At 53.0% G+C, this 26180-nt stretch overlaps 1 protein-coding gene and 1 long non-coding RNA gene across 7 annotated transcripts; one reads left to right on the top strand and one right to left on the bottom strand.

Annotated features, from left to right (window-relative positions):
* ST6GALNAC1 (ST6 N-acetylgalactosaminide alpha-2,6-sialyltransferase 1) lies at window positions 1–22022 on the bottom strand. 6 transcript variants are annotated; one of them, XM_060645285.3, is made up of 10 exons: window positions 21744–22022; window positions 19830–20242; window positions 4364–5015; window positions 3768–3936; window positions 3428–3599; window positions 3063–3201; window positions 2715–2818; window positions 2432–2521; window positions 2246–2345; window positions 1–1995 (listed from the first exon to the last, which is right to left on the bottom strand). In XM_060645285.3, exons 2-10 carry the CDS (start codon window positions 19958–19960, stop codon window positions 1804–1806), a joined length of 1749 nt encoding a protein of 582 aa, XP_060501268.1. In that variant the 5' UTR covers window positions 19961–20242; window positions 21744–22022; the 3' UTR covers window positions 1–1803. The 6 variants fall into 6 exon arrangements, with proteins under 6 accessions (XP_060501268.1, XP_060501267.1, XP_060501266.1 ...); XM_060645284.3 differs by having other exon boundaries at window positions 19830–20254; XM_060645283.3 differs by having other exon boundaries at window positions 21166–22022.
* On the top strand, window positions 21850–26180 carry LOC144614408 (uncharacterized). Its single transcript, XR_013552197.2, has 3 exons — window positions 21850–21920; window positions 22017–22120; window positions 26070–26180. It is a non-coding gene; the product is annotated as an uncharacterized LOC144614408 (long non-coding RNA).

A 26180-nucleotide genomic window follows, 5' to 3' on the forward strand; every position in this document is an offset into this window, starting at 1 on the left:
GGGGGGGGGAGGGGCAGAGAGAGAGGGAGACACAGAATCCGAAGCAGGCTCCAGGCTCTGAGCTGTCGGCACAGAGCCCAATGCGGGGCTCGAACCCACAAACTGTGAGATCGTGACCTGAGGGGAAGTCGGACGCCTAACTGACAGAGTCACCCAGGTGTCCCTCTCCCCCAGTAAATTGATAAGTCTAATGCAATTCCAATTAAGCTACCAAAACATGTTTTCTAGATCTTAAGCAGATACGAAAATTCACATGGAAGGATAAACACGTAAGAATAGGTAGGAAAACCTGAAAAAGCCAAGTTGAACATCCCAGACAAGGGGTCCCAAGATGCTGCCACCTGCTGCCCAGAGATGGTACTGCAACCCTTCTGAGCAAAGCAAATCCTGTCCTATTGGTATTAAATAGCTTTTGAACACGGTGCGAGAAGTCTAAGACATCTTGCGTTTGTTTTTTGGTTTTGTTTATGTTTTTGTTTTTTGCCTTCCATGTCCTCCTTCATCAGGGCCTTTATGCGGTTTAGCATCTTTAGAATTCTTTCTGGGCTTCAGAGTCCAAATCCTAAAGACAGAGTTCAGGGGGGTAAGATGAACTGAAATGCCTTGGGCTTGGTCCAAATTCTCAACGTGGGGTTTGAGAAAATGCAGGACGATGGGAGGATAGAGAATGAAAGGGGAGGAAACTGGGTCCTTGTTGTATCGGGCTTTTTACAGACAGTAATTTTTTAAATCGTTGTGAAATGGGCACCCTAAAAGTCGTGTTACAGATTAGAAAACGGTGGCCTAAGATTAGAAGGCTGTGCGTTTAAGGGTAAAATCGTGACTGTCCTACAAATGTAAAATGAACACACGTCAAGGATTTTATTTAACTTATTAATTGATGAAGGAACCAGTGAGAGGGAAATACTGGTTCAAAGGACAGCCCAAAGTACAGACACATACGGGCAACGAGGAATGCTAAATGAACTTGCTTGTACATATAAAATGGGTCACCATCCACAGGGGAGTCATTGTGTCTTCATTGTACAAAACTTTCCACATCTTCGTGGACAAGACTCATTTTTATTACTATCAGTTGTCTACAACTCAGAGAGTGGCCAAATAGCTCAAAGACAAGGAAAGGTGCAGATCCTTCTAGAATCTGATAAGCCCCGGAAGGGTCCTCTAGACAATCTACAGTGAAATTAAGTAACGCCTTCAAGATTTCACAGCTGCTAAGTACAAGATTTGGAATTCAAAACCAAATCTAGGGGCGACTGGGCGGCTCAGTCAGTTATGTGTCTGACTCTTGATCTCAGCGAGCCGAAGTCAGACGCTCAACCGACTGAGCCACCCGGGCGCCCCGATCTCAGCGAATGTCTTGATCTCAGGGTCATGAGTTCAAGCCCCTCAATGGGCTCCTCGCCCATTGGGTGTAAAGCCTACTCAGGCAAAACACCAACTCGACGTGCGTCCGTAGGTTCAGGGTTCTTCCCCTCGTGTCAAGCATCTTCTGGACAGTGAAGGGTGAATTTCAGCAGGAATCTGTGGTATTGACCAGTCATCACGCCATTTCGTTCAAATTCCTTGGTCTCCAGACCGGAGTCCTCCTCCCTTTGAACGGAACCCGTAGCGATGTTCCGAGGTCTCCAAAACCTCAGTCATTTGCCATCTTGGGAGTCTCTCCTCATTGGTCCCCGGGGGTGTCTGGAGGGGCTTGGAGCCCAAACTGAGCCCTGGGAAAATGCCGGGAGGCCTCAAAACCCCCCCACCCTGCCCCGTGCCCCGGAAAGGCCGAGGAGACCGCTGCTGTCCAGGCTCCTGTCACATCTTTGGTTTGGAAGTTACGGAACGCTGGTACAGCCGGATTATACCTTCATCGTGCAGCCGCTTCCAGAGCGTTCTCTCTAACTGGAAGTCATGGTTGATGTAAAAGACTGTTTTTTTCCAGGACTTATCGTAGTAGTGATCGGAGAATTGCTCGTGGCCCTCGGTGATGAAGCCATAGGCACTCAGCTACATAAAGGTCGGAGGAGAGAGAAGCCTGAAGTCGCTCTCTCTCAGGCTCGCTCTCGTGGTCTCTGTGTGTCGGGGGAGGGGGGCCGTATCCTGGCTCTAGCCCCGGGGCTCTGGACGCAGGCCCCTGGACGGACACTTACGGGGCCACGCTCCCCCGCCCTCCCGGCCGTCGTCCGGTGCTGGGCACGTCCAGGAACAGCCCGCAGCTGTTTCCCCAGGTGGCCCCACTCTTGCTCCAGAATCTCACCTGGTCGCAGAGCTGAAGGGCTGTGAGCAGGAGGAGGGCGCCGGTCGTGGGGCGGTAGATTCTCCAGTGCGCAGTGTCCAGGGTCTTGGACCTCAGGAACCTGGGAAGTGCCCCGGCCCCGGGCTGTCAGGAGGCTGCAGGGCTGACAGGGACCCGGGCCTCTCCACACGCCTCGGCTGCCCTCACCTGTTTTTCATGTACCGCAGCGAGTCGGGGTGCAGCAGCAGGTATCTGTCCCATGGCGGGTCTCCCTGGAAAGCCACCTGGGGCCTGTGCCTGTGGGCAGGAAGGGGTCATTCGGGCTCCGTTCTCTCGCCTCCTCCCGTGGGGGCCAAGTCAGGGCACCCGGTACCCCATCTCCAGGTGACAGCGGAGGCTGTCCCCACCCGCCCAACCCCCTTCAGAGCCGCTCCAGACACAGCTCCGCGGGGGGGCCGGGGGGTGGGGGAGGAGGGGGGGGCGGGGGTACCTGAACCAGGAAAGGCTAGTCTTCACCAGGCTCTGATTGAGAAACATCGCCTCCAGCCACTCATAGTCTCGGGTGCCTTCCAGAAAGTGCAGGTAGCGGACGTCCTGGGGACCAGGGACAGTGTGTGGTCCGAGTCCCGCCTTCAGGACCAGGGGCGGCCTGGCTCTGACTCCGGCCCGCCCCCTTGCTCTTTCCGGCTCTGTCTGGCCATCGTCCGTGTTCTTGCCCCTCGTACGAGCAGACCCTGCACCAACCAGACCCCAGACCCAGGACACCCGGCTCCCTGTCTGGGCTCGTGCGCCCTCATTCAGATTCTGCGTGCGGCCGGGCCCGTCCCTCCTTGCTCACCTTCCCCAGAGGCACGTGCCGGAAACCCTGACCCTCCAAGGCCATGAGCGACTGGGTCAGGGAGAAGGCAGTGAAGCCGTAAAACGACGTCCGGGTGCCCACATCCTGTTCGTAGCCCTTAGTGACCGCTCCACTCAGTCTACACAGAAAGAGGCAGACGGAACCCGTGAGTGCAGGAGGGAACGCACAGAGGTGGGGGGGGAATGCACAGAAATGGTGGGGGGCGCGGCAGCTATAGGGGAGTCTCCGGAGAGCCCAGGATTCCACCTTCCAGGTACAGGCAGAGAACGCCCGATGAGACCTCTCAGAAGAGCCCGTCCCCGTAGGAGGGAGGCCGGGCGGGAGCCCGGGGCCGGACCGCTCACCGGAAGACGTGATCGTGGCTGTCTATCTCCTGGCCCACGCGAGAGTTGTTCAAGATGCCCCCGTTGCCCACCACGGCGCACGTGACGCACTGGGAACTCCCGGCGGGGAGACCGGCCAGGAGCAGCTGTTGCTGGGGCACCGGAGGGAAGCGGGTCACGACCTTCCGCACCACTGAAACGGGGGAGGTTCACGTTCAGTCCCCGGAGGGGCCCGGAGGCAGCCCATCGTTTCTCCCGGGGCTGGCGGCCTCCAGGGAAGAGGCAGGCCAGAGGCAGAGGGCAGCTGCCGTGTGCTGTGGGCCCAGGCCCCTCCCCGCGCCCCCCACCCCGGAAGACTCACACGAGTAGTTGAGCTCCATGAACCCAAAGGGTGGCGCAAAGTGCTCTAGACGGTCCCACTCGCTCTGGTTGAAGCGGCTGGAGTCCAGGAAGAGGGTGAGGTTGGCCAGAAAGAGTGTCCGCAGCCAGGGTGACTTGGAGGCCTTGACCTTCACTGAGTCGGGGCAGGTCTACACGCAGGAAGGCGGGTCAGGCAGGCCCAGGCCCCGGAAGGCCACAGCCAGGGGCGGGGCTGGGGGCAGGGGCAGAAAGTGGGCCTGAGAAGGTTGGAAGGCACTGCGGCTTCCGTGGTATTCGGGATGCAGGTTTGGCCGTCCTGCTGCAGAGCGGGTAGATTCTCTGACCCTGCCCGGTGACCCTGTCCGGTGACCCTGCCCGGTGACCCTGCCCAGGCCTTCTGGGAGCTCCAGGGCAGGCCCGGGCCAGGATCTGGGCCTGCCTTCCCGTCCAGCCTCCACCACTTTTGGAAAGAAGGATGGGGAGGGCACGGGGTGGGGCCAGGCAGGGCCTGGGGGCGGAGCCCGGGAGGTCAGAGAGGTGGGGTGGCCTGTCTGTCTGCAGGGGCCTTCAGAGCAGGGAGCCAGGGGGAGGACTCACCGTCTGTAGGGCCTCCACGTCAAAGCTGTATTGTTCCTCGAAATCCCACCGGGGCTCAGACTTGAAGTTGGCGGCCCGCAGGCTTCGGCTTCTCTGTGTGGTGCGGGCCTGGAGAGGGGTGGAGGGTGGCTTGGCCCGGGGTGTCTCCCGGCGGGGCATCACGGCCGAAGCCCCTCCTTTCATTGACCCTGCTCCCGGCGTGGTCAGCGCCTCGGCCTGGCTTTCTGGCACAGGTGTCCTTGCCGTGGTGGCCGCTTTGGCCCGAGGCTTCGAGGGCACCGTCCTGGTGGCCGTGGGCTCCCCATTCTGGTCCTGCCTTCCTTTGGTTGTCCTCGCGTCCTGACTCCTCAGTGACAGTGCCTCTGAGGCCACTCCCCCATCCCGTGCCCTCGGGGGCCGCGTGTCCAGCACGGTGTCCTTCCTCTTTCGACCCCTCGGTGGGGCCGGCCCAGTCGAGGTGGCCCCACCGGTCTCTTCTCTGAGGTCCCCCTTGGCAGGGTGGGCTGTGGCCTGGGCCGGGGGCACCTGCACGCTGTTCCCTCGCGCGGACGATGAGGCAGGAGCCGCTGTCCTTCCTTCCCGTGGGGGAGCCTGCCGTGCAGACTTGTGTGGCGACCCTGAAGATCTCTCCTCGTCACCCATGTGCTGACGCCTAGGGACGGATGTGCCCTTTGATTAGGGTCCAGGATCGTATCAACAGGTTGAAGCATAAATGGTATTTCTTTTTGTGCCTCGGGTGGACTTCAAACCGGTTTCCGCGAGACATGAGTATCGCCATCTATGCCCCAAATGAAGCTGTTGGCGTTGGGTCTGGAAACTTACCCGTGACCTCGAAGCAGCGGGCGGTGGTGGCTTGGAGTTTGTTATGGGAACTGGCATCAGGAGTGCCGCTGACAAGGCTGACCTTGGACAGCGCCCTCTCTGCTCTGGCTCCAGGATGACTGTGTGACTCCGCCCTGTTACTAATATCTGTAGGATGCTGTTGACCTTTTCTCTTTTTCTTTTTTTAAATTTTACTTTTTTTTAAATGCTTGTTTATTTTTGAGAGAGAGAGAGAGAGAGACAGAAAGAGAGAGACAGTGTGAGCGGGGAAGGGAGGGGAGAGAGAGAGGGAGCCACAGAATCCAAAGCTGACTCCAGGCTTCGAGCTGTCAGCACAGAGCCCGACGCGGGGCTCGAACCCACGGACCGCGAGATCATGACCTGAGCCGAAGTCGAACGCTCAACCGACTGAGCCACCCAGGCGCCCCGTCTCTTTCTTTTTTAATGAAGGGTAGGTAACAAAGGTAACCTTGTTCATAAGGGAGTAGGAAAATATACATTCATGTCAAGACTATAGCTCTCATCCTTGATCGAAAGATCGGCCTGAAATATTTACTTCGACCCCTGCCTAACAACAAGCTTGCCTGTTGACATTGTTGGGAAAAAATCTCGGGCCTCAGCAAGTATTCACTTGTCAAGAGCCCCCATCTCACGTTAGATGCCGGACATCCCGGATGCGAGGCGTGTTTCCCAGCCACCCGCAAGGGGAACCCTAGTGAAGACACACTTGTGTGATTACGGTACAGAACATGTCTCGCCCCGGGCGGGGGGCACGTGAGCTTGGTGGGCACGAGGGAAGGGTCTGTGCCTGGGCAGGAGATGATCCCAAGTGGGTAGACAGAACCGGATTATTATCTGCATTGTAGGTCCGACTAAGGAGTTTGGACTTCATCGTTGGTCTTCTTGTCCAGGAGGAGCTACGGAAGAATTTCAGGGGGGAGAGGGGGGTGGGGAGGGTGCCAAAGCAAGGGGGTGGGGGCCCATAAGCTGAATTCCACTGCACGGTGCTTGGTCTAGCGGTGGGAGAAGATACATTCAGGGTGCCTGGTCTGGCTTGGGGCACTCAAGGGTTCTGACTCCGAGGGTTACGTTTACTTTCTTTTCATTCTCTTCTTTTGTGTGAGGCCGTCAAAAGTATCACTTAATTTATGCAAATTAGCGTCAGGGGTTCTGAGAAAAGCGCGGGTCCCCCGCTCAGCGTGGTTCTGTAATTGGACTTTGAGGTGGGGTCTCTGTGCTCACAGGTTTTGGGGGGCGATTCCCGGGAGCCTTGGGAGAAAGAATCATCCTCTCTGGTGACCTAGCCATCATCCTAATGGATTTCCAGGTGTCCTTAACTCCTGCTCTTTTTCCCTGATGTCCTGGGCCTCCCTGGCTCATCGTGGTCACTCTTGTCCCAAGCAGCTCCCTTGTGTCTGCTCTCATGCTTCTTCCAAGTCCCGTATCACAGACTCACTGAGGCCACAGAGAGAGAAGAGAGAGCATGACAGGTGCAGCCAGCCAGACCCCAGTGGGAGTTAGCCAGCATGACTGGGAGAAATCTTCACCTCCCCGGCCCTCGGTTTTCTTATCTGTAAAATGGGCTGCTGCCTTTTGCCTCTGAGAGAAGTCAGCTGTGGGCGTTGACTCACAGCCCGTGTTTAGCATCTGGCACAAAACACCTGCTCCGCCAATAAGACCCGCCCTTCTCTCCCCGACCGTGGGGGCTTCATTCATTCTTGATTTGTCGTGTGCAAGTTGGGGCGGGGGGAGGGTCTCCTGAGTCCGGTGTCCCAATCCCCTGGTTGCAGCTTTGACTTCTGCCCGCCTCCCAACTCCACAGCCCGTAGTTTGTTCTTTTATGCAGCCACTACTGCTGAGCATCTCCTATGAATGCTGGGCTAGTTACTGGGGCCTGGGTGACGAGCTCAACCAGGTCCGGTCCTGCCCCCACGGAGCCCAGGATATATGGGGGACCACAGATCATCACAGATAAAATGCCAAGCTGAAACTCGGAGGTGTGCCGGGGAATGGGTGATCGTGATGAGCCACGGGAGGTAGCCTGACCCAAGCTCCGTGTCCGTGACAACGTGAGTGCTAAACCCCTACGTGGCATCGAATTGGGCGTGTTTTGGGTTGTAGTCGTTCAACGGGATGTCAGCTCTGCCCTAGATCGCAGGCTCCGAGGGGGCAGAAATCGCTCCAAGCAGCCCTTACTACAAAGTCCCCCCGGGGTGGTGCCATATCACATCAGGGCTTTCGAAAGGCTTTCTTTTAAACATTTTTTTTTTTAACGTTTATGTATTTTTGAGAGACAGAGCGTGAGCAGGGGAGGGGCAGAGAGAGAGGGAGACGCAGAATCCGAAGCAGGCTCCGGGCTCCGAGCTGACAGCACAGAGCCCGACATGGGGCTCGAACCCACGGACCTTGAAATCATGACCTGAGCCAAAGTCGGATGCTCAACCGACCGAGCCACCCAGGCACCCCTTGCAAGGCTTTCTGAGCCCACCGGGAAATGGATTTAAACAAACGTGGGGGAGAATTTGAAACATGTACTCGCAGAAGAACATCTCATTCAACAGCTGTTCACTGTCTCCGTGCGATGTGCTTTGTGGGTCCCAGGAATACAAATTTGAACGAGGCACAGACCTCGAACCCACAGAAAACACAGTCACTGTTGTTACAGGTGGAAGACAGAGGAGACTTTGATCCCTAGACCAATAGAGGGCTGGCCCAAGGTGGTACCGCAATAAGGAGATTACCCATGTTAATCCTTCCTCGTGTGGGGCCTCCCTCTGCATTGTGGTCGTGTTTCCTGCTTCCTGCGCCCCAGGGAAGAATGCTTGTTCAAGTGCTCCAAGAAGGACACTCTCTGTTCTGACTTTCAAACTTCTCTGGAGGCTGTTAGGCAAAGGCTGGCAGTGGGGTCCTTCCTCCTGGGAACACTTAACACATTGTTACCTGGGCTCAGTGAACAAATGCCCCTGCCTTTGTTTTATGGCTCAGAGAAGGGACTCGAACGAGAGCTATCCCAGACCAGAAAGGAGACAAAGGCCGCGAGGCAGGGCTGGGCTGTGACAGAGGAACAGCCTGGAAAAGATAATAGCCTTCAAGGTTTGAAGCCTTTATTCTTTTTTTGTTTTCCGTTTTTAACTTAAAAAAAAGGGGGGGGGGGAAGGGGCGGGGAGATTTATCATAAGGAGAGAAAACATCTTGAGCCCAAGGCCAGGACATGGTTGGGGCTCTAGAAGGTTCTGGAACCTGGAATCTCTCTTTGAGGCCTGTCCCTGTTCCTACCTATCCTGTTTCCCTCAGCCTGCTTTCTTCTCTCTGCTCCTCAGCCCGCATGGAGGATGGCAACCCCAAGTCACCTGCCCCAGGGACTGTTGACTCTCCTTCTGTCTCACTTGGGTCCCTTCTCCGTCCCTGGCCACATGGTAAGTGACACGGGTCTCATGGCAAGTGGCCTCCTGGGGTCCACCCTGTGCACGGGAGGAAGACAGTCTCAAGAGAAAGAGGGGGTTATTGGCTCATGAGCTGGGCAGACGCCCCTAAAGTATCCATTCTGAAAGAGGACCATCCACGCGGAGTGGAAAAGCTGAGAGAGTTCAGAACATACGCTTGATGGATTTGGGCCACCTTTGTTTCGTAGAAAGGTTTGAGGCCTTGAGATTCACTCCTCCCCTTAAAGAAAAATTTTTAAAAAATGTTTATTTATTCTTGAGACAGAGAGAGACAGAGCATGAACAGGGGAGGGGCAGAGAGAGAGGGAGACACAGAATCCCAAGCAGGGTCCAGGCTCCGAGCTGTCAGCACAGAGCCCGACACGGGGCTCGAACTCAGAGCCGTGAGATCATGACCTGAGCCGAAGTCAGATGCTGAGCCACCCAGGCACCCCTTCTCCCCTTTAATGTCACAACTGAGCTGAAGCCCCAGGCTCGGGGCACAGGCGAAGGCCTAGGTGTTAACTCTCATGGCAAACAGCTCTCGTCACTCAGCCTTGAACCTTGGATGCACCTCCACCCGCATTTCCCACGCCCAAACCGCAAGAGGCGTCTAGAAGTTTCCCTTCCAAACTGCGAGCACCTTCGCGTGGCTGTGATCGGGGAGCTGGTGTGGCAGGGTGGTTTTCTACCCTAGACGCGGTGGGCGTGCAGCCCAGACAGCTGGCCCTCTGCCTCGTGGTCACGCCAGCCCCTAAAGAGGGGGCACCAGGCACTCCTTCCTGCAGCCCCTTCCAGAAGCGGGAGCCCCAGGGCCCCGTGCAGGGCTGTCTGCCTGCGACGCTGGCAGATTACTGATGACTCTTTTAAGTTTTACACGGAGTTGCAGCAGTGACCCAGGTACTGACAAAATTATGTAATTAAGTTCCATTTCAATTCCCTATAATTAAACACAACTATGATTGCTAGGAATGTGGGTGTTTATGTAGGCATTTCCTTCTGTTCCTGCCTGGTATTTACTGAATGCTCAAATTCCTTCTGGCCATATGGTGAATGCCCTGCACTCGTCTTGTCCAGATCCTATGTGATCCTGAATGTAAACACCATGGGCAAGGCCAGGGCGGGGGGCGGGCGGGAGGGGTGGTGAAGGAGGGGACCCTGTTTTCTGTTAAGGGTTCCGGGGGACAGGCAAGTCATTTATGGATCGCATCCAAGCAAAAAGCAATTCCATATCCAATTCTGATCTACCGGGGAGGTAAAAACGTAAAATGTTGCACTTTAAAAATAAATTTATCAGCGGGGATCACATAGCTCTAGTCACAAAGAGGTTCAAGGTTTCTTTGTCCTTGGTGCCATGAAACAACGGTTGGCAAGCGTGCAATAGCACAGTGGATCCTTGAATGGTGTGTGGGTTGGGGGGGCGCCAGCCCACACACAGTCGAAAATCTGCGTGTAACTTTTGACTCCCCCCAGACTCAACTCCTAATAGTCTGCTGGTGACTGGAATCCTTATCAAGAGCATGCACAAGTCAATCAACACATGTTTTGTGTGTTACATGCATTGCATACGTGTTCCTACAATCAAGTCAGCCAGAGAAGAGAGAACGTCTTTCAGAAAATCCTAAGGAAAATAGGGGGCACCTGGGTGGCTCAGTCGGTTAAGCGTCCGACTTTGGCTCAGGTCATGGTCTCGCGGTTCATGAGTTCGAGCCCCGCATCGGGCTCTGTGCTGACAGCTCGGAGCCTGCTTGGGATTCTCTCTCTCCCTTTCTTTCTCTGCCCCTCCCTCACTTGTGTATGCTCACTTCCTCTCTCTCAAAAATAAACTTTAAAAAATTAAAAAAAAAAAAAAGATTCTTTTATCCAGGAAAAGAAAACAGCTCAAAACACCTCCTTGAGGATCTAGCAATTGCACATCTAGGTATTCATCCGAAGCAAATGAAAATGCTAGTCTGAGCGGCGCCTGGGTGGCTCAGTTGGTTAAGGGGCCGACTTTGGCTCAGGTCATGATCTCAGGGTTCGTGAGTTCAAGCCCTGCATTGGGCTCTGTGCAGACAGCTCAGAGCCTGGAGCCTGCTTTGGATTCTGGGATTCTGTCTCCCTCTCTCTGCCCCTCCCCACTTGAGCTCTGTCTCTCTCTCTCTCTCTCTCTCTCAAAAATAAATAAACATTAAAAAAAATAAATAAATAAAAAGAAGAGAAAATGCTAGTCTGAGAAGACACACACACCCCTATGTTCATGGCAACACTACTCGCAACAGCGGAGATACGGAAGCGACCCAAGTGTCCATCGGTAGATGAATGGATAAAGACGCGGGCGGCCAATGTGTACAGAATGGAGTTGCTCAGCCATTAAAAAGAACGAGATCTTGCCATTTGCAGCAACGTGGATGGACCTGGGGGGGTATTACACTAAGTGAAATGAGCCAGCCAAAGATCTTCCAGTAATAAATAAGACACGGGGGTGTGAAGTCCATGCATCGGGAATATACGATAATATCGTAACAACTTGGTATGGTGACAAGGGGTAACTAGCCTTATTGTGAGCATTTCATAATGTCTGTGAATATCGAATCATTATGTTGTACGCCTGAAACTGATACACAATTTCGTATATCAGTTATTCTTTAATAACCGCCCCCCCCCCCCCAAACCAAAACCCTTTGATTTCCCTAAATAATTCTGGGCTGTGCCATTCAGTGGAACAGACGCTGAACAGGCTCCAGGCTAGGTGTGCCTGCCTTGTGATAAGTGGCTGGCCACACACATGCCTCTAATCACGTCCTCACGACCCGGACCCCCTTCCCCGGAATCCCCACCACCAGCTTCTTTGCTCACTCTTTTTATCTTGAGCCTCTTCAGGGTCACGCATCTGGTTCCCCCACCTGGGTTTTCATGATGCCTGCCTCTCCTTGGAAAGGGGAACCAACTGTAGGGTCCCCACAGTGTCTTTCCTCACCCCCTGCTGAGGTCCCTCTGTGATGGGCGGCTCTCCGCTCCAGTACCTGATTTGTATTAAGCCTTCAGGGGGACAGGCAAATCATTCAGGGATCACATCCAAGCAAAAAGCAAATCCAACGTCAAGTTCTAATCTATTGGGGGGGGGGTGGTTAAAAATATAAAATGTCGCACTTTTGGGGCGCCTGGGTGGCTCAGTCGGTTGAGCGTCGGGGTTCGGCTCAGGTCATGATCTCACGGTTTGTGAGTTGGAGCCTCTGCGTCGGGCTCTGTGCTGACAGCTCAGATTCTGGGTCTCCCTCTCTCTCTGCCCCTCCCCTGCTCACACTCTTTCTTTCCTTCAGAAATAAATAAATATTCTTTAAAAATGTAAAGTAATTCAGTAACAGTAGGGCGCCTGGGTGGCTCCGTAGGTTAAGTGTCTGACTTCAGCTCAGGTCTTGATCTCAAGGTCCGTGAGTTCGAGTCCCGCGTTGGGCTCTGTGCTGACAGCTCAGAGCCTGGAATCTGCTTCAGATTCTGGGTCTCCCTCTCTCTCTGCCCCTCCCCCGCTCACACTGTCTCTCTCTCTCTCTCTCTCTCTCTCTCTCTCTGTGTCAAAAATAAACATTAAAAAAAAAAAAATCATAGCCCAGCCTGGAGCCTCCCCAACTCCCTTGGTACCGGCCGACATAACTCTTTAGGGGCTCCGGTCTTCTCTGAGATGAAAACCAATCATTCTGCTTCCCCCTCCCCCAAACTTTGAAGTTTATTTCCCCCAGGAAATCCTGACACTTTCTTGCATGATTTACATTTTCGAACTTCACTTTGAATCTTTAGACGCGTCCACAAGTTGCTTCAGTCGCTAAAATCTCTACTTTGCCTTAATTCTCTTTATAGGCTCGAAAGAAAACACCCAGAAATCTGTATTCTATTGTTATTCCAAGTGTTCGCTTTTCAAATCAAAGCCAATTCTCTTATTTGTGTGGTTTCCGGCCAATTAAATCCTAATGGGGAACAATAGAAACCGGGAGAAGAAGAGGAAACACATCTAAGCCACTGCTCCTAACGCTTCAGTAGCGGGATCCAATTTCCAAAGCTCTCCCCCAGCAGGGGAGCCCTGAGCCTTCTCTGGGATCCCATTCACCTCACTGAACTCACTGTGGCCCAGGGTGGGTGGGAGGCTGGTTTAAATGTTGGACGATTTCCCTCCCTGGGATCCACAAATACAGACACAAGCCGACAGCTCTCCCCAGACCCAGAGGCGTGAGTCTTGAGATTAGTTAAGGAGAGTAGGGAAGACCTTGAACGTGAACGGGGAGGCTGGTGGGTGTGACCGAGGTCATTGTTGTAAACCCAAGAATGGCAGGTATGTCTGGGTCAAGAATCACAGATACGAGATGAGACCCTGTGGCCCGGTGGCTGGGAAACGATCCTTGTGAACCAAGACTGTTTAAAGCAGAGTCTATGTTTATCACCTGTATCTGGTACCTAGCTTACCTCTCTTGGGGATAATCACAGAAAACTAACTTCCCGGCACTGGGCAAGAGGACAGCGGAGCTCACGGCGGTGGAAAGTCACCTGCTTGAGTTCCAGCCCGGCCACCAAGTGACCAGCTGTGGGATCTTGGGCAAGGTGCAGAACCCTTAGAGCCCCTGTTTCCTCATCTGTTAAATGGGACTCTGTTTTCTATTTTAAGAACTCCAAACTTACCTTTATTATGATATTTAGGGAAATATGTCATTAATGTTGAATGGCTACCGATGAGGCACTTACATTTTACTAAGATTTCATTTAAACTACCTCAAATCAAATAAGTTTATTTTTTTTTTTTAATTTTTTTTTTCAACGTTTTTTATTTATTTTTGGGACAGAGAGAGACAGAGCATGAACGGGGGAGGGTCAGAGAGAGAGGGAGACGCAGAATCGGAAACAGGCTCCAGGCTCCGAGCCATCAGCCCAGAGCCTGACGCGGGGCTCGAACTCACGGACCGCGAGATCGTGACCTGGCTGAAGTCGGACGCTTAACCGACTGCGCCACCCAGGCGCCCCTCAAATCAAATAAGTTTAGCTCTCATTTTGCACATTATTGATAAAATGTATTGGCCTCTTTGGGTTTTGTTTTGTTTAAAATTTTTTTTAACGTTTATTTATTATTGAGAGAGAGAGAGAGAGAGCATGAGCAGGGGAGGGGCAGGGAGAGAGGAAGACACAGAATCCGAAGCAGGCTCCAGGCTCTGAGCTGTCAGCACAGACCCTGATGCCGGGCTCGAACCCACGAATTGCGGGATCATGACCTGAGCTGAAGTCAGACGCCTAACCAGCTGAGACACCCAGGTGCCCCAGTAAGAACTAGAAAGTAAAGGACACCCTGAAAGACCTTAGAGGGAGGAGAAGATTTGGTGAAATAGATCAAATGTCTCGGAGAAGGACTTGTCTGTTTCCTCCCACCATCGCCCCCTCCCTAGAAAGTTTAGTCTGGGTGAAGAGGACAGAGAGGAGAGAGGGGCTCTGGGTCCCAAGTTCGGAGGGCTCCTGAGCCCTACTTGTCGTGTTCCTAGGGTCCTGACAGACAATGGCTGCACACTGAACCCAGGAAGACAGAACCGTAATTCTGACAACATCAGGAAATTCTCACACCTAAGCCAGGTGGACATGAAAAGGCCAAGAGGCAGGGACGACGGTTGTCTCCACGGCCACACGAGGGCTAAGAATCAGCCACCCCTACCCAGGCGCTGGCACGGCGTGGCCATCCGGGAGCCCTTGACATCATCCTGGGGAGGCGGCAGAGGAGGGAGGACGGTCCCGACATGAAGTTTCCCTGCAGCTCCATGAATGGGGGTCCAGGATCGGAAACCAGGAAGTTATAGAAAAGAAAGTTCTGTGTCTTAGACCAAAATAAGATAAAAAAGAGAATCCACAGAATTGTTGAAGACAAATTCATTCCAGACCAGGAAAGCCAAGCAGGTAGAGACATGGTCTTAGCTGGTATCTACCTATCCAGGGGCACAATGGAGACTGGGACCAAATGAAGAAGATACGAGAAGTAGTCCAATAACCCAGGTTTGAAATCATACAGTTGTGTCCCAGTCCTTCCTCTCCACTGCCTCCCCATCCTGTTTGTTGCCAAATCCAGCCGATCTGAGTTATTCAGGCCTTTCTTCCTAACGCCGTCCGCCCAGGGCTCTTGGGCCCTAAACCATTGCAACAGCTTCTAACCTAGCCCCCCACGGAGACCACCTTCCCCCCACCGTCTGCCGTGCAATCTACTAACTGAGGAATCTGCACAATGCACAAATGTATTCAAGTTACTCCGTTCCTGTAAAGCTTTTCCTAGCCGTGGAATCTAACCGTTGGTCCCTCAAGGGCCACGCATTCACTCTTTCATCAACAAGTGTTTAAAAAACACCTCGCAGGGGCGCCTGGGTGGCTCAGTCGGTTAAGCGTCCGGCTCTCGACTTCCGTTCAGGTCACGAGCGCACTATTGGTGGGATCGAACCCCGAGTCAGACTTCTTCGCTGAGAGCCGGGATCCTGCTGCGCATTCTCTCCCCCGCCCCTGCCCCTCCCCTGCTTGTGCTCCCCCCCCCCCCCCCGCAAATAAATGAATTAACTTTAGAAACAAAAAATGAAAAAACACTGCCGAGGGGCGGGGGTGGGGCTTGTGACACCAGCCTGGGTCGTGGCTTGGAGCACAGACTCCGGAGCCAGCTGGCCTGTGTCTGAACTTAAGTGACAAGGGTGACCTTGGTTGGGAAAGTTGCCTAACTGCTCTTATCCGTAAAAGAGGGGTGTTGCTGATAATAGTATCTACCCAAAAGCCTTGATATGTGGTCAGTAATCATGGGTTCTGGAGACCAGTGCCTGGCATGCGGAGCCCCTATCAGCCTTGCTCACATGAGTCATCAGTCCCTCGAGGAACACGCCCCGCCCCCCCACCGGTGGCCCTGCTTCTGCACCGTTCCTTCTGCTGCCTCCTTAGTGCGCGGTGTCCCCCGTGCTGCCATGTCGCCCAGCCCGGCAGCGCTCTGCAAATGACACCAGGATGTTGTCCTGACCCTGCCCCCTGGATGTAATTACTCTTCTCTGTTTCTTCCCATAGCGCTCGTCACCTTGGACTTAAATCGGGGGGTGGGGGGGTATTTGCCACTATTAATAATGTCACCCTCCCTCTCTTGCTTCTTGTGTGGCTCTCCCCTCCATCGGACTTTGAGTCTCCTGAGAGTGAATGCGTTCCGGGTAGTGGAGTTCAAATCCCGTGTTCACGTCTCTGTCTTGTTCCTTCCTGGCTGGGTGGGATTAGGCTTAACCTTTTGGAGCCTCATCTCCCTCATTTGTGTAAAAGAATAAAAACGCTGATCTTGGGCGACGATTGCAAAGATTGGAAATCACCCCCGGAAAAAAAAAAAAAAAAAGGGAAATAACCCCCAGAAAGCTCCTGAGCATAGGTGCAGGTCTGGGGAAATCTCCAGCTCTGAGATGATATTGAGGTGTCATTAACATGCAGACTTGGGAACAGGGACCTTCAGAAACCGCTGATCCTATACTTGGGTTGGCATTCTACGACTCCCTTTTATGTCTGATTTTACTGTCACCCTTTGCCCAGGCAGCACTGTGGGGGGAGGTGGGCCACCCCCACCCCCACCCCGACCCCGTCTCTAACTGCACACGTGCCTCCCCTCCCCCCAGTCTTCTTCAAAGTGTCTCCTGATTTTCAGCTTCTTCCTACCCCACCCCTCCCAGATCTTCTGCACCTTATGTTTCAGTGCCTAAATCTGCCAGGGAGGGCATTTGTCAGCCCCGGTCCTTCCCTTCACCGCAGGATAATCCGCTGTCGAAGTCCCTCCCTTGGTTCCTGCCCTGGGTCAGGCCAAAGCTGTGACTCACACCTCCCTTCCGATCCATCCTGTTCCCTCCTGGCAGACCAATCGTTGCACGATCCTGCTTTGGTGAGGTCGCCTCCCTGCCTGAAAGCCTCTTGCATCAAGCCTCGGCCCCACCCTCCTGAAATGCCCTCCCTGGGCTCCCCAGAGCAAGCCCCTCATTTCTGCAAGGCGGATTCGGATTCGCCGAGGCTCAGCCAAGAGGACACTTCTGCAGGTCGGCCTCCTTGTTTATGCTATCCTCCCCACAAGCCTTTTCCAAGCCCTCCCTGCCTCCGAGGTCCTTCTTCTCAACGAAGCTTTCAACAGACACACAACCTTTCCTCCAGGGACCTCTGGCTCAAGGCGCTCAGTCTCTGCTCTGCGGTTGATTGGCAGTGTAGTAAGGAGAGACTTTCACTGAGAAGTCTCAGCGTGTGGCCCTTTCCCTATCTCTGATGCCTAGGGCAGATTTACTCACTTCACAGCCACCTTTGATGATTCAAACTCCGTCCACACACAAAACAAAACAAAACAATTACAGGAAAGATTTTAAAAAACAAAGCAAAACACCTAAACCCCAAATTCAGTCTCATCCATTTAGAATTCCAGGTGTCCCGCCTCCCCCCGCCCCCCACCCCAGGCTTGGCAGGGGTGAGGCTGGAGGGGTGGGGGAGGTGGAGGCAGCTAGAATCCCTGGTCAGGCACAGAGTAGACCTTCCCTTCCTTCTGAAGACCTAGCTCTCCTGTATTATTACTCAAGTCTGGGAAGAGTGGGGAGCACTTGGTGTCCCCGCTCGCACTGAGGTTCCAGTGGCTTCTGTCTGCTGACGTGGTGCTCTCGCTAGGGTCAGTAAGTGTGGCTTCCCTGGGGCAGCGCTCTCCTTTGCATTGAGGATCCCCTCATGGATGCCCCCAACAGTATTCGGGGTCCCCAAACGCTTCTCTGGAGTGGATGTCCCTTTACTTGGCCCCAGCGGGTAATTGGAGGGTTCTGGGGCCGTGATCCCTCCTGGCACCACAGGAGTGCTGACCTGCCGTCCACAGCCTCCTGGGCTCTGAAGGCCCAGGCCAGAACCTTCTTCCCATGTACATTACACCATGGACAATTCCCACCACCTTCCGCCTTCAGAAATCTCTAGACCAGAAACAGGCACCAGTCTGCTTATATCTCCCCCTAACTCCAGGACATGTGACATCGGCTGGGGAAGGAGACCAGGCATCCGGGTCACTATGAGTGACTCCTGCAGCCCACTCCTACCCCAACGTGTGTCTCCAGGGACACTGTAATCCTCTGACCTTCTCTCCTTCCCTGGGCTTCTTTTATTTTGTACAAACTTTCTTTAATGTTTACTTATTTATGAGAGAGAGAGAGAGAGAGAGAGAGACAGAACACAAGCCAGGGGAGGGGCAGAGAGAGAGGGAGACACAGAATCCAAAGCAGGCTCCAGGCCCTGGACTGTCAGCACAGAGCCAGACGTGGGGCTCGAACCAACGAACCGTGAGATCATGACCTGAGCCAAAGTCGGATGTTGAACCAACTGAGCCACCCAGGCGCCCCTCCCTCCCCGGTCTTCTTGTTTAAGCCAGATTGCGTTGGGTTTTTGTCACTTGTGGTCAAGAGAGTTCAGCGTATGCAAACCCGGATTCACACCATGCACAAAAATAGGCTTCAGGTAGGTTAACGATTTAAGCTTAAAAAAAGTACAAAAATATTAGTAGACAATGCAGAAGGCAACGGGAAGGGGAGGAACAATAAGATAAAAATGGAGGGAGGCAAACCATAAGAGACTCTTAAATACAGAGAACACACTGAGGGTTGCTGGAGGGGAGGTGGGGGGGGGGATGGGCTAAATGGGCGATGGGCATTAAGGAGGGCACTCGCTGGGATGAGCACTTGTAAGTGATGAACCACTGGGTTCTACTCCTGAACCTAAGACTACACTGTGTGTTCACTAATGTATATATATTCACTAATGTATATATATTCACTAATGTATATATATGTATACATCACTATATATATATATATATATATATATATATATATATATATATATGGCAATTTATAAAATTTTGGGGTGGGACAGACTTTCCCCCAAATTGCACAAAGTCCAGTGGCCATAAAGGAAATGATAAATAGATTTCACCCACATAAGAAGGAGTTGTGTCACGTGAGATAGCATAAACAAGGCAATAAAAACAAACATCAGCCTGAAGAAAACCTTTCAAGTATTGTTACATCTACGATAGAAAAGGGTTAATATCCCTAATACACAAAAAACTCCTATCGTTAAATAAAAGAGAAATAATTTCGCTTCCTTTTTTGGGGGGTGGGGAAGCAAGAGATATGACCCAGCCATTCCCTAGAAAAACACAAGCGGCGGTGACAGCTGGCTGACTTAGTTAGAAAAAATGCAAATGGTCAGCACACGTCAGAGGACCCTCAAATTCACAGTGGCCTGAGAAGTGCAAAGTCAAAAGAGAAACATATTTTCACCTCTCAGTTTCTAGAAACTTCAAAAGCATTAGTGACCTAGTGTGGTGACTGAGGAGAGAGTCAATGTTCACACCTGTTTCAGAGTTGATGTGATGGCATCTGATGGGACTAGATTTGTATGTAAGGATGAACTTGGGGGCCAGAATTAAGCGAAGGAAGAGGTTCTTTTTTTCTTTTCTTTTCTTTTCTTTTCTTTTCTTTTCTTTTCTTTTCTTTTCTTTTCTTTATTTTTTTGGGGGGAGAGGTCATTTTCTGACAAACTCCACGGGGAGAGTGTGATTTTGAAGTGCATGGAATCGGGGCGCCTGGGTGGCTCAGTCGGTTAAGCTGCCGACTTCGGCTCAGGTCACGATCTCGCGGTCCGTGAGTTCGAGGCCCGCGTCGGGCTCTGTGCTGACAGCTCAGAGCCAGGAGCCTGTTTTGGATTCTGTGTCTCCCTCTCTCTGACCCTCCCCCGTTCAAGCTCTGTCTCTCTCTCTGTCTCAAAAATAAATAAAAAAACGTTAAAAAAAAATAAAATTTGAAGTGCATGGAATCCACGGGGTAAATCTTGTGCTTTAGGACACGGTGAATGGCATGTAAGAACTCACCCCAAAGCTGCTATTATCATTCACGGTCCCAGAGGGGGAAGGCATTTTCTGTCTATACCTTCCGGAGACCCAGACTCCTCGTTCTCAGACTCCTGCCCACGTTTCCCCTCTACCAGCCCCAAGGCATCTGGACCCCTTGGTTTTCCCACCTCTGACACCTGCTTGTCCCCCAGAGGCCTCCTGGGATCTTTCTTGCCAGTGTTTCTTGACAACATCCCTGACCCCCGCCTACCCCTGTGTGGGTGCAGCAGGTTCCCCAGGCTTCCCTGGATGAGAGGCTTTCAAGTTTCCTCTAATAAATTCTGAGGCATTGGGAAAGGGGCCAGAACCTTACCTGAAAGGTTTCGTATCGGGTTCCTTAACGAAGGAGGGCAGGACAAAGAATAAGGAGATCAACACGGCCAAAAGCAAGAGCCATTGGACAGCTTGGTCCAGACGACTGGGTCTCCGCAGGCAGGTCCTCATGGTGGTGGCTCGGGTGCTGCGAGAAAGTTCTGTATATCCTGGAGCTTTGATGTGGACCGCAGGTAGTTTAAGGGCTTAGGACTCCTGGCCAGGGAGTGCACGCCGTTTGTCTTGACGGTGAACCACTCTGATAGGCAAGGAGTCTATCAGTGTCTGCGAGGGAAAGGAGGAGCTGCCTTCCCTGCTTTGTGGAGGCTTATAAGCTGGCGTGGCTCGAAGGAAGAGAAACTCCTTTTGTTCAAACAAGTTTGGTTTCCTTTTCTTTGTCTCTGAAGCCAATTTCTGCATGTAGAACTTTATGAGAAACATGCACACGTCACAGGGAACCTCGCTTTTATCAGGTTCCAAACCCTTGGGGACCCTGGACAAGTGCAGATGCTGGGAAAGCCTTGAACGGCCCCCAAGTTCAACATGACCTTTATAAGGAAGGTACAGGGAATCTGGTTGGCTTTAAGACCTTCTAGCAGTCTCTCCTAAAAGAACGTTGTGCAGCCGTAGACCAGAGCTTCGAGAACATCTCATTTGCGAACTGTTCAGGGTGGTAGCTCTCAGTCCTGGGTGCGCATTAGAATCACTTGGGAGCTTTGCTACATCCCATGCCCAGACTGCAACCCCCACCAACGAAGCCGGAACCCCCCGGGTGGCTCTTCTCCCAGGCAGGGGTATTTTTTTTGAGTTCCCCCAGGTGATCCCGACACGCGGCCAAGTCGAGAACCGCTGATTTACCGTCAGTCGGCTCAACCTTCCCGGCTTCTCATCCGGAGTCATGGCCATGACAGCAACGAGTGGCGTGGGTGCAGGCGAGAGCTCTGAGCCAGGCACTCTGAACGGTGCGCGTGTGGGACCGCCCTCACAGACACCCGAGCCGCTAGGCGTTGTTATCAACCCCCTTTTGCGGTTGGGGACATCGCCTTTGAGAGCAGGCGGCTTGCCCCAGATCACGGAGGGAGCCCTCAGCTCTCGGGGACCCATCCGACTGACCTACAGACTGCATCCTTATCTGCTGAGTGACGACACCTCTGAGAAGTCATTAATTCTGTTTTGATAGGAAGAACAAAAGGCGTGAGGCCTAGGGGAAATGTGTAGCTCAGAGAAGTGATACCAAGACCCGGTGTAGAAGACTTAGAAAATTCAGAGACGCAGCCCTTGGTCAAGTACCGTGGGTTAGTACTTTCCAAACTCTCGCTTACAGGATGTTGAATCACACAGGGGTTATCCAGCAGCCGAAATGGCTCGCGATCCTAAGCTCTGAAGGTCGCGGGACCTGGGTTCATGGCTCACACACGGCAGGGTGCATTCAGAGGAATTGCACAGCCTCCCATCCTGTACCCAATGTCCTTGGCCTTCACCCAGGGCACGCACCAATAAATGTTTAAACCGTCTTCCCCAGGCAGGATGAAAACAGTAAGAACATGCTTCTGAGTGGCTGCCAGGAATAGAGACGCAGGATGGGCTTCCTCTGCCCCTTGCCATACGCCGGGATGCATGGCACTGTTCCAGGGGAGGGGCTGGGAATGAGGAGACAAGTGCCTCTCAGTGCTGATTCAGTCTCTCTCTGTCTCTCTCTCTCTCTCTGAACACACCTAACCTGCAAATGACCCTATACACTGATTCTATAAACATTGTCTGCATAGACCCGGGTTAAGTTCTAACTCTCCGCCTTAACCGACCCTTAATTGACCAGAGTTCGCCCGTGAACTTGGCACGAGCAATCGCCCGACGCCCTGGTGCCTGTTCGCCATGCTAGGCAAACGGACCGCGCTTGGGGAAGGCGCTGGCTTACCCTTGGCACTGGTCTGATCGCGACGAAGCATCTCTTACATCTCGCCCCCTGCTCTTGGAGAAGGTTCTGGCTGCCAGTGTTTTCTCTCTGCCTTCCACAGCGCGGAGAGATCTAAGTGGGCTCCTGGGTGCGAGCTGAGCCACCGAACAACGGTCTGTGCCGCTCACCATCTCAGCGGTGGGTGGAACTGGGAGCCCTCGAAGCCCGCTGAGGGGGTAGGGGGTGGGGTGGCAGACAATCCAGACTTCTGGCTTCTTGGTTCTCGGGTTCCAGACAATGTCGCTGCCGGGCACAGAGTGAGATCCAGAGAAACACGCGTTCTAGTGGAAACAGACTTTCCGAATGGGTTTCCGGCCATCACCACGGTTTCGCATTAGGTAAGGTGGACAAACCACCCTCTCCTTTTAAAAGCCTCTGACTTTAGAGTTTATATGTCAGCTGACGGGATGCACGAGATCTTCCGTGCAGATAAAGTTGGTAAAAGATCATTCTTGGTAAAAGGTAAGATTGCGACGCTCCCGCGGATATGAAACGTGAACATGTGTTAAAGGTTTTATTCCACTCGTAAGCAAACGGGCAATATTGATCTCAAAGAAGTGCAGGGGCACCTGGGTGGCTCAGTCGGTCGGGCGACCAACTCTTGATTTTGGCTCGGGTCGTGATCTCACAGTTGGTGAGTTCGAGCCGCCCCCACGTCGGGCTCTGCGCCGGTCGCTCGGAGCCTGCTTGGGATCTTCCCTGTCTCTCTTTTTCTCTGTCCGTCCCCCTCCGTTTGTACTCTCTCTGTCTCTCTCAAAATAAATCAGCTTAAATAAAAATAAGCAAATACATAAAAGAGAAATGCAGAGGCACAAATTAAAAGGGAGTAAGGATGGTTAACAATGATTGCAAATGGGGGCAAAACTGGTTTTTCCACAAAGAGGAGGAGCATCAGATAGACAGGACAGAATCTGCATGATTATCAACTCCCTGCAATTTACAGAGTTGTAAAATAGTTCAAAGACCGTGGGAGGCTGAAATCAGCTAAGCTGGAGAGAGGTCTTGTAGACAATGCGCCCTTTTCCGCTGACGCACGACAATGTTTCTGGAGTGCGTGTCCCTTGGAATCACTCCAGGATTAGAACTGTTGACCTCAACCTTTGGATCCTCTCTGCTGGAAGAGACTCTTGATGACTTAGAGGAATGCTGGGTTAAATGGAAAGAGGTCAGCTTCTTAGGAGCGGTGGGAAGCGGCATTCAATGCCCCAGTATATGTCCTGCCTTCTCTAATTCTATTTTCTGTACCAGGCCCACTCCAAACTTTTTTTTTTAAAACAGTCCAATTGAGATATGATTTATAGATAGTGTCTAGTTCATCCACTTAAGTGTACAATTCAATGGGGTTTAGTATATATATATATATATGTTTTTTAAATTTTTTATGTTTTATGTATATTTGAGAGAGAGAGAGAGAGAGAGACAGTGAGTGAGCAGGGGAGGGGCAGAGAGAGACAGACACAGAATCCGAAGCAGGCTCCAGGCTCCAAGCTGTCCGCACAGAGTCCGACGTGGGGCGCGAACCCAGGAACCGTGAGATCATGACCCGAGCCGAAGACGGACCCTTCACCGACTGAGCCACCCAGGTGCCCCCCAAAAATAGAGTTTTAACTCCTGAGCCTTTGTTGTCTGATGAAGGAGTTGATGATTGAGAGTGCCCTGGGCAAGCATTCACTCTTGCGCTAGATAGCCTCTCTTCCAGACACAATGTCCTACCTCCCGGGCGGTCACAGTCAGCGGTGTGCTCGTCTTGGAACACTGGGTCTGGATCAGGCAGCCTGTGGGGAGCCATCTGGACTACGGCGGTATTTGTGGAGGCGGCTAGAAAGGCCAGGTGGACCCTGATGGACCTCCACGACAACGTTTCTTTAGTCTCCGGGCGCAGGGACAGTATTTCCTGTTCTCCGGAGACTCACTATCAAAGAAGAATCTTCCTTCATTTCCTAAGATCATAGCCTACCCTTCCTTGGCACATGGGAGAGCGTCTAGCCTTCCCACGTTCTCTCCTCGTGGAGAAATTCATGGGGGGGGGGGTGGAAGGTGAATGTGCCCTGCGGGCCCAGCGTCATGGTGACAAGCACTATCTGAAAGAAACGTGACCTGAGAGCATTTGTTTATTTCACACTTGGTGAGAGATCACCGTAGGGCAAGACACACAGGGCCTTCCCTGGGGGCACGGGGCAGGGTTGACCAGCCTGAGCGCAAAAAGGTTTCCCGGGCAGTGCTCCCAACATGGCCAGTGAGGCCCCCAGAAAACACGGGACACGGACAGCGCCAAAGACAGTGCCAGGGCGGGGAGCGGGGGGGGGGGGGGGGGGCGGCGCCCGTGTGGCTCAGTCGGTTCAGCGTCAGACTTCGGCTCGGGTCACGATCTCATGGTTCGTGGGTTCGAGCCCCGCGTCGGGCTCCGTGCGGACAGCTCGGAACCCCGGGGCCCGCTTTGGTGCTCCGTCTCTCTGTCTCTCAAAAATAAATACACGTTAAAAAGGCAGCGCCAGGAAGGCTGAGGATGTGATGTAAGCGGGAAAACTCCGTGCTGCCCTCCGCCAGCCCAGAGAGGAGAGGCTGAGAGGTAATGGCCAACGGCCATCTGCAGCGTTAATCATCGCTGTGTAGAAGGTAGCTTTGTGGAGAGGCTTCTCTGGGTTGGCAGGAGACTGATCTTTGACGACAGTTCCCCAACACTGGGCCCTGTTGGTGCTGCAGACGTGCAGATAAAGTCCTGACCTCCCCGGAGGCTGCCTGCCGGGCAGAGAGGCTGATGAGACTCTGATAAACAGACAGGGGTGGGTTCTGTGAAGGGAAAACATGGGGGGGGGGGGTGAGAGCTGTGGTCAGGGACAGCCTCTCGGGGGAGGGAGCAGGTGAAGGAAGGAGGCAGGCCACCAGGAAGATACGGGCAGACACCGGGCTGAGCCGAAGGGACAGGAACCCGAGACCCGGAGGAGTCGGAAGCTGCTTGGCACAGAAAGAGACCAAATGCCGGGCCGGGGCTGAGCCAACAGAGGGACGGGTGGGGGCGGGGGTGCAGCTAGAGTTGGGAAAATGGAATTCAAAACAAATCTCCCCACCCAAAACCCTCCGGGCAGAGATGCGCGAGAAAGAAAACACTTTCCCTGTTGAATAACCTGACACCAGGATTCAAAGGGCTTTTGTAGGCAATCCGCTAAGAGATAGCAAAGACAGAGAGAAACCCTGCCCTTGGATGCGGCCGAGAGAGAGCATGTTCACAACATAAACAGGGTCGAGTCCTCCGGTAAGAGGGCTTCGCAGCGCATCTGGCCCGTGGAGTTCATCCTAACTCCCCTCGGGGGGTCGGGGGAGACCATCTGTGTGGGCTCACTGGCTTTAAACAAAGCAAAATAAACTAGGCTCCTGGCCGCCCACAGAAACCGGGCGCTGGGGGTTCTATCTTCCTTGATCACATTTCAAAGAGATGCTTCCAGAGTCTTGGAGAAAGACCTTCCCGGGGCTGGCAAGAGGATTCTTTAGCCTTCAAAAGACTCACATACATTTCAAACAGGCAAAGAGTTTACATGTTTTCTAAAGCAAATGCCCTAAGACAAGGGAGGGGGAGAGGACTCTCTATCCTTAGTTTCCGCAGGGGAATTATTTTTCCCTTGTATTTGCTCTTACCCTGGAAAAGCAAAGCATGTGGGTGTTGCAAGTCTCACTGAGAAGGTTCGGTTCATTCCGAGCTTGATGGACAGGCCCCAGGAGGACTGGAGCTGGACAGCCTTCTACAGGCTCACCCTGGGTGCTGGATGGCCACTGGGGCCCCCAGGCTCGGCCTGACCGCCGCAGCCAGGAGGGGACTTTGGAGCCTCCAGAAGGTGGAGAGAGATAGTGATGTCTTTTTATGGTTTGGGCCAAGTAAACCAGGCAGATCTGCTTAACTGCAGCCCTCTTTTCGTCACTCTGCCGGAGCCCTGAATTCCTGTGTAATGAGTGCCATGAGGTCATTACGGAACACATTCGGCATTCTTCCACTTTTCCTGGTCTTTTCTCTAGGACGCGCTCTCCCAAACGTTTCAAACTTCTCCCTACAAGGCGGAAATAAAGTAGAGAGTCGGGAAACAAAATCTGGGGAGCTATTTATGGGAAGAGAAAAGAAATAACGAATGAGGACAGTGGCACAGCAAAGTCAAGGAAGGTAGACAGTAATTCGTGCAGCCGCAGGGCAAGGCTTTGAATGTGCCCCGCTCCTGATAAAGCAAGCAAAGAGAGAGGGCATTACCCACATCAGACCAAAACAAGTTGGTTTTTTTTTTTTCTTCTTCTTTTTTTCAGGTTCTCCACCTGGATCCTTGGTGCTCCCCTCCTCCTTTATGTAACCGTCAGTAGAATATTCCAGCTAAACAAACAGGTCTCTGAAAAGAAGCAAACTGATGACAGGTTCTT

This window comes from Panthera onca, chromosome E1 (genome assembly GCF_046562875.1).
Source record: "Panthera onca isolate mPanOnc1 chromosome E1, mPanOnc1 haplotype 2, whole genome shotgun sequence".
Classification (NCBI taxonomy): domain Eukaryota; kingdom Metazoa; phylum Chordata; class Mammalia; order Carnivora; family Felidae; genus Panthera; species Panthera onca.

Coding starts and splice junctions, on each gene's coding strand:
- ST6GALNAC1 (XM_060645285.3), bottom strand. CDS start 19,960: ATGAGGACCTGCCTGCGGAGACCCAGTCGTCTGGACCAAGCTGTCCAA. Junction 2,819..3,062: donor GGCACGTGCCTCTGGGGAAG/GTGAGCAAGGAG, acceptor CCTGGTCCCCAG/GACGTCCGCTACCTGCACTT. Junction 2,522..2,714: donor ACTAGCCTTTCCTGGTTCAG/GTACCCCCGCCC, acceptor TCCTGCCCACAG/GCACAGGCCCCAGGTGGCTT.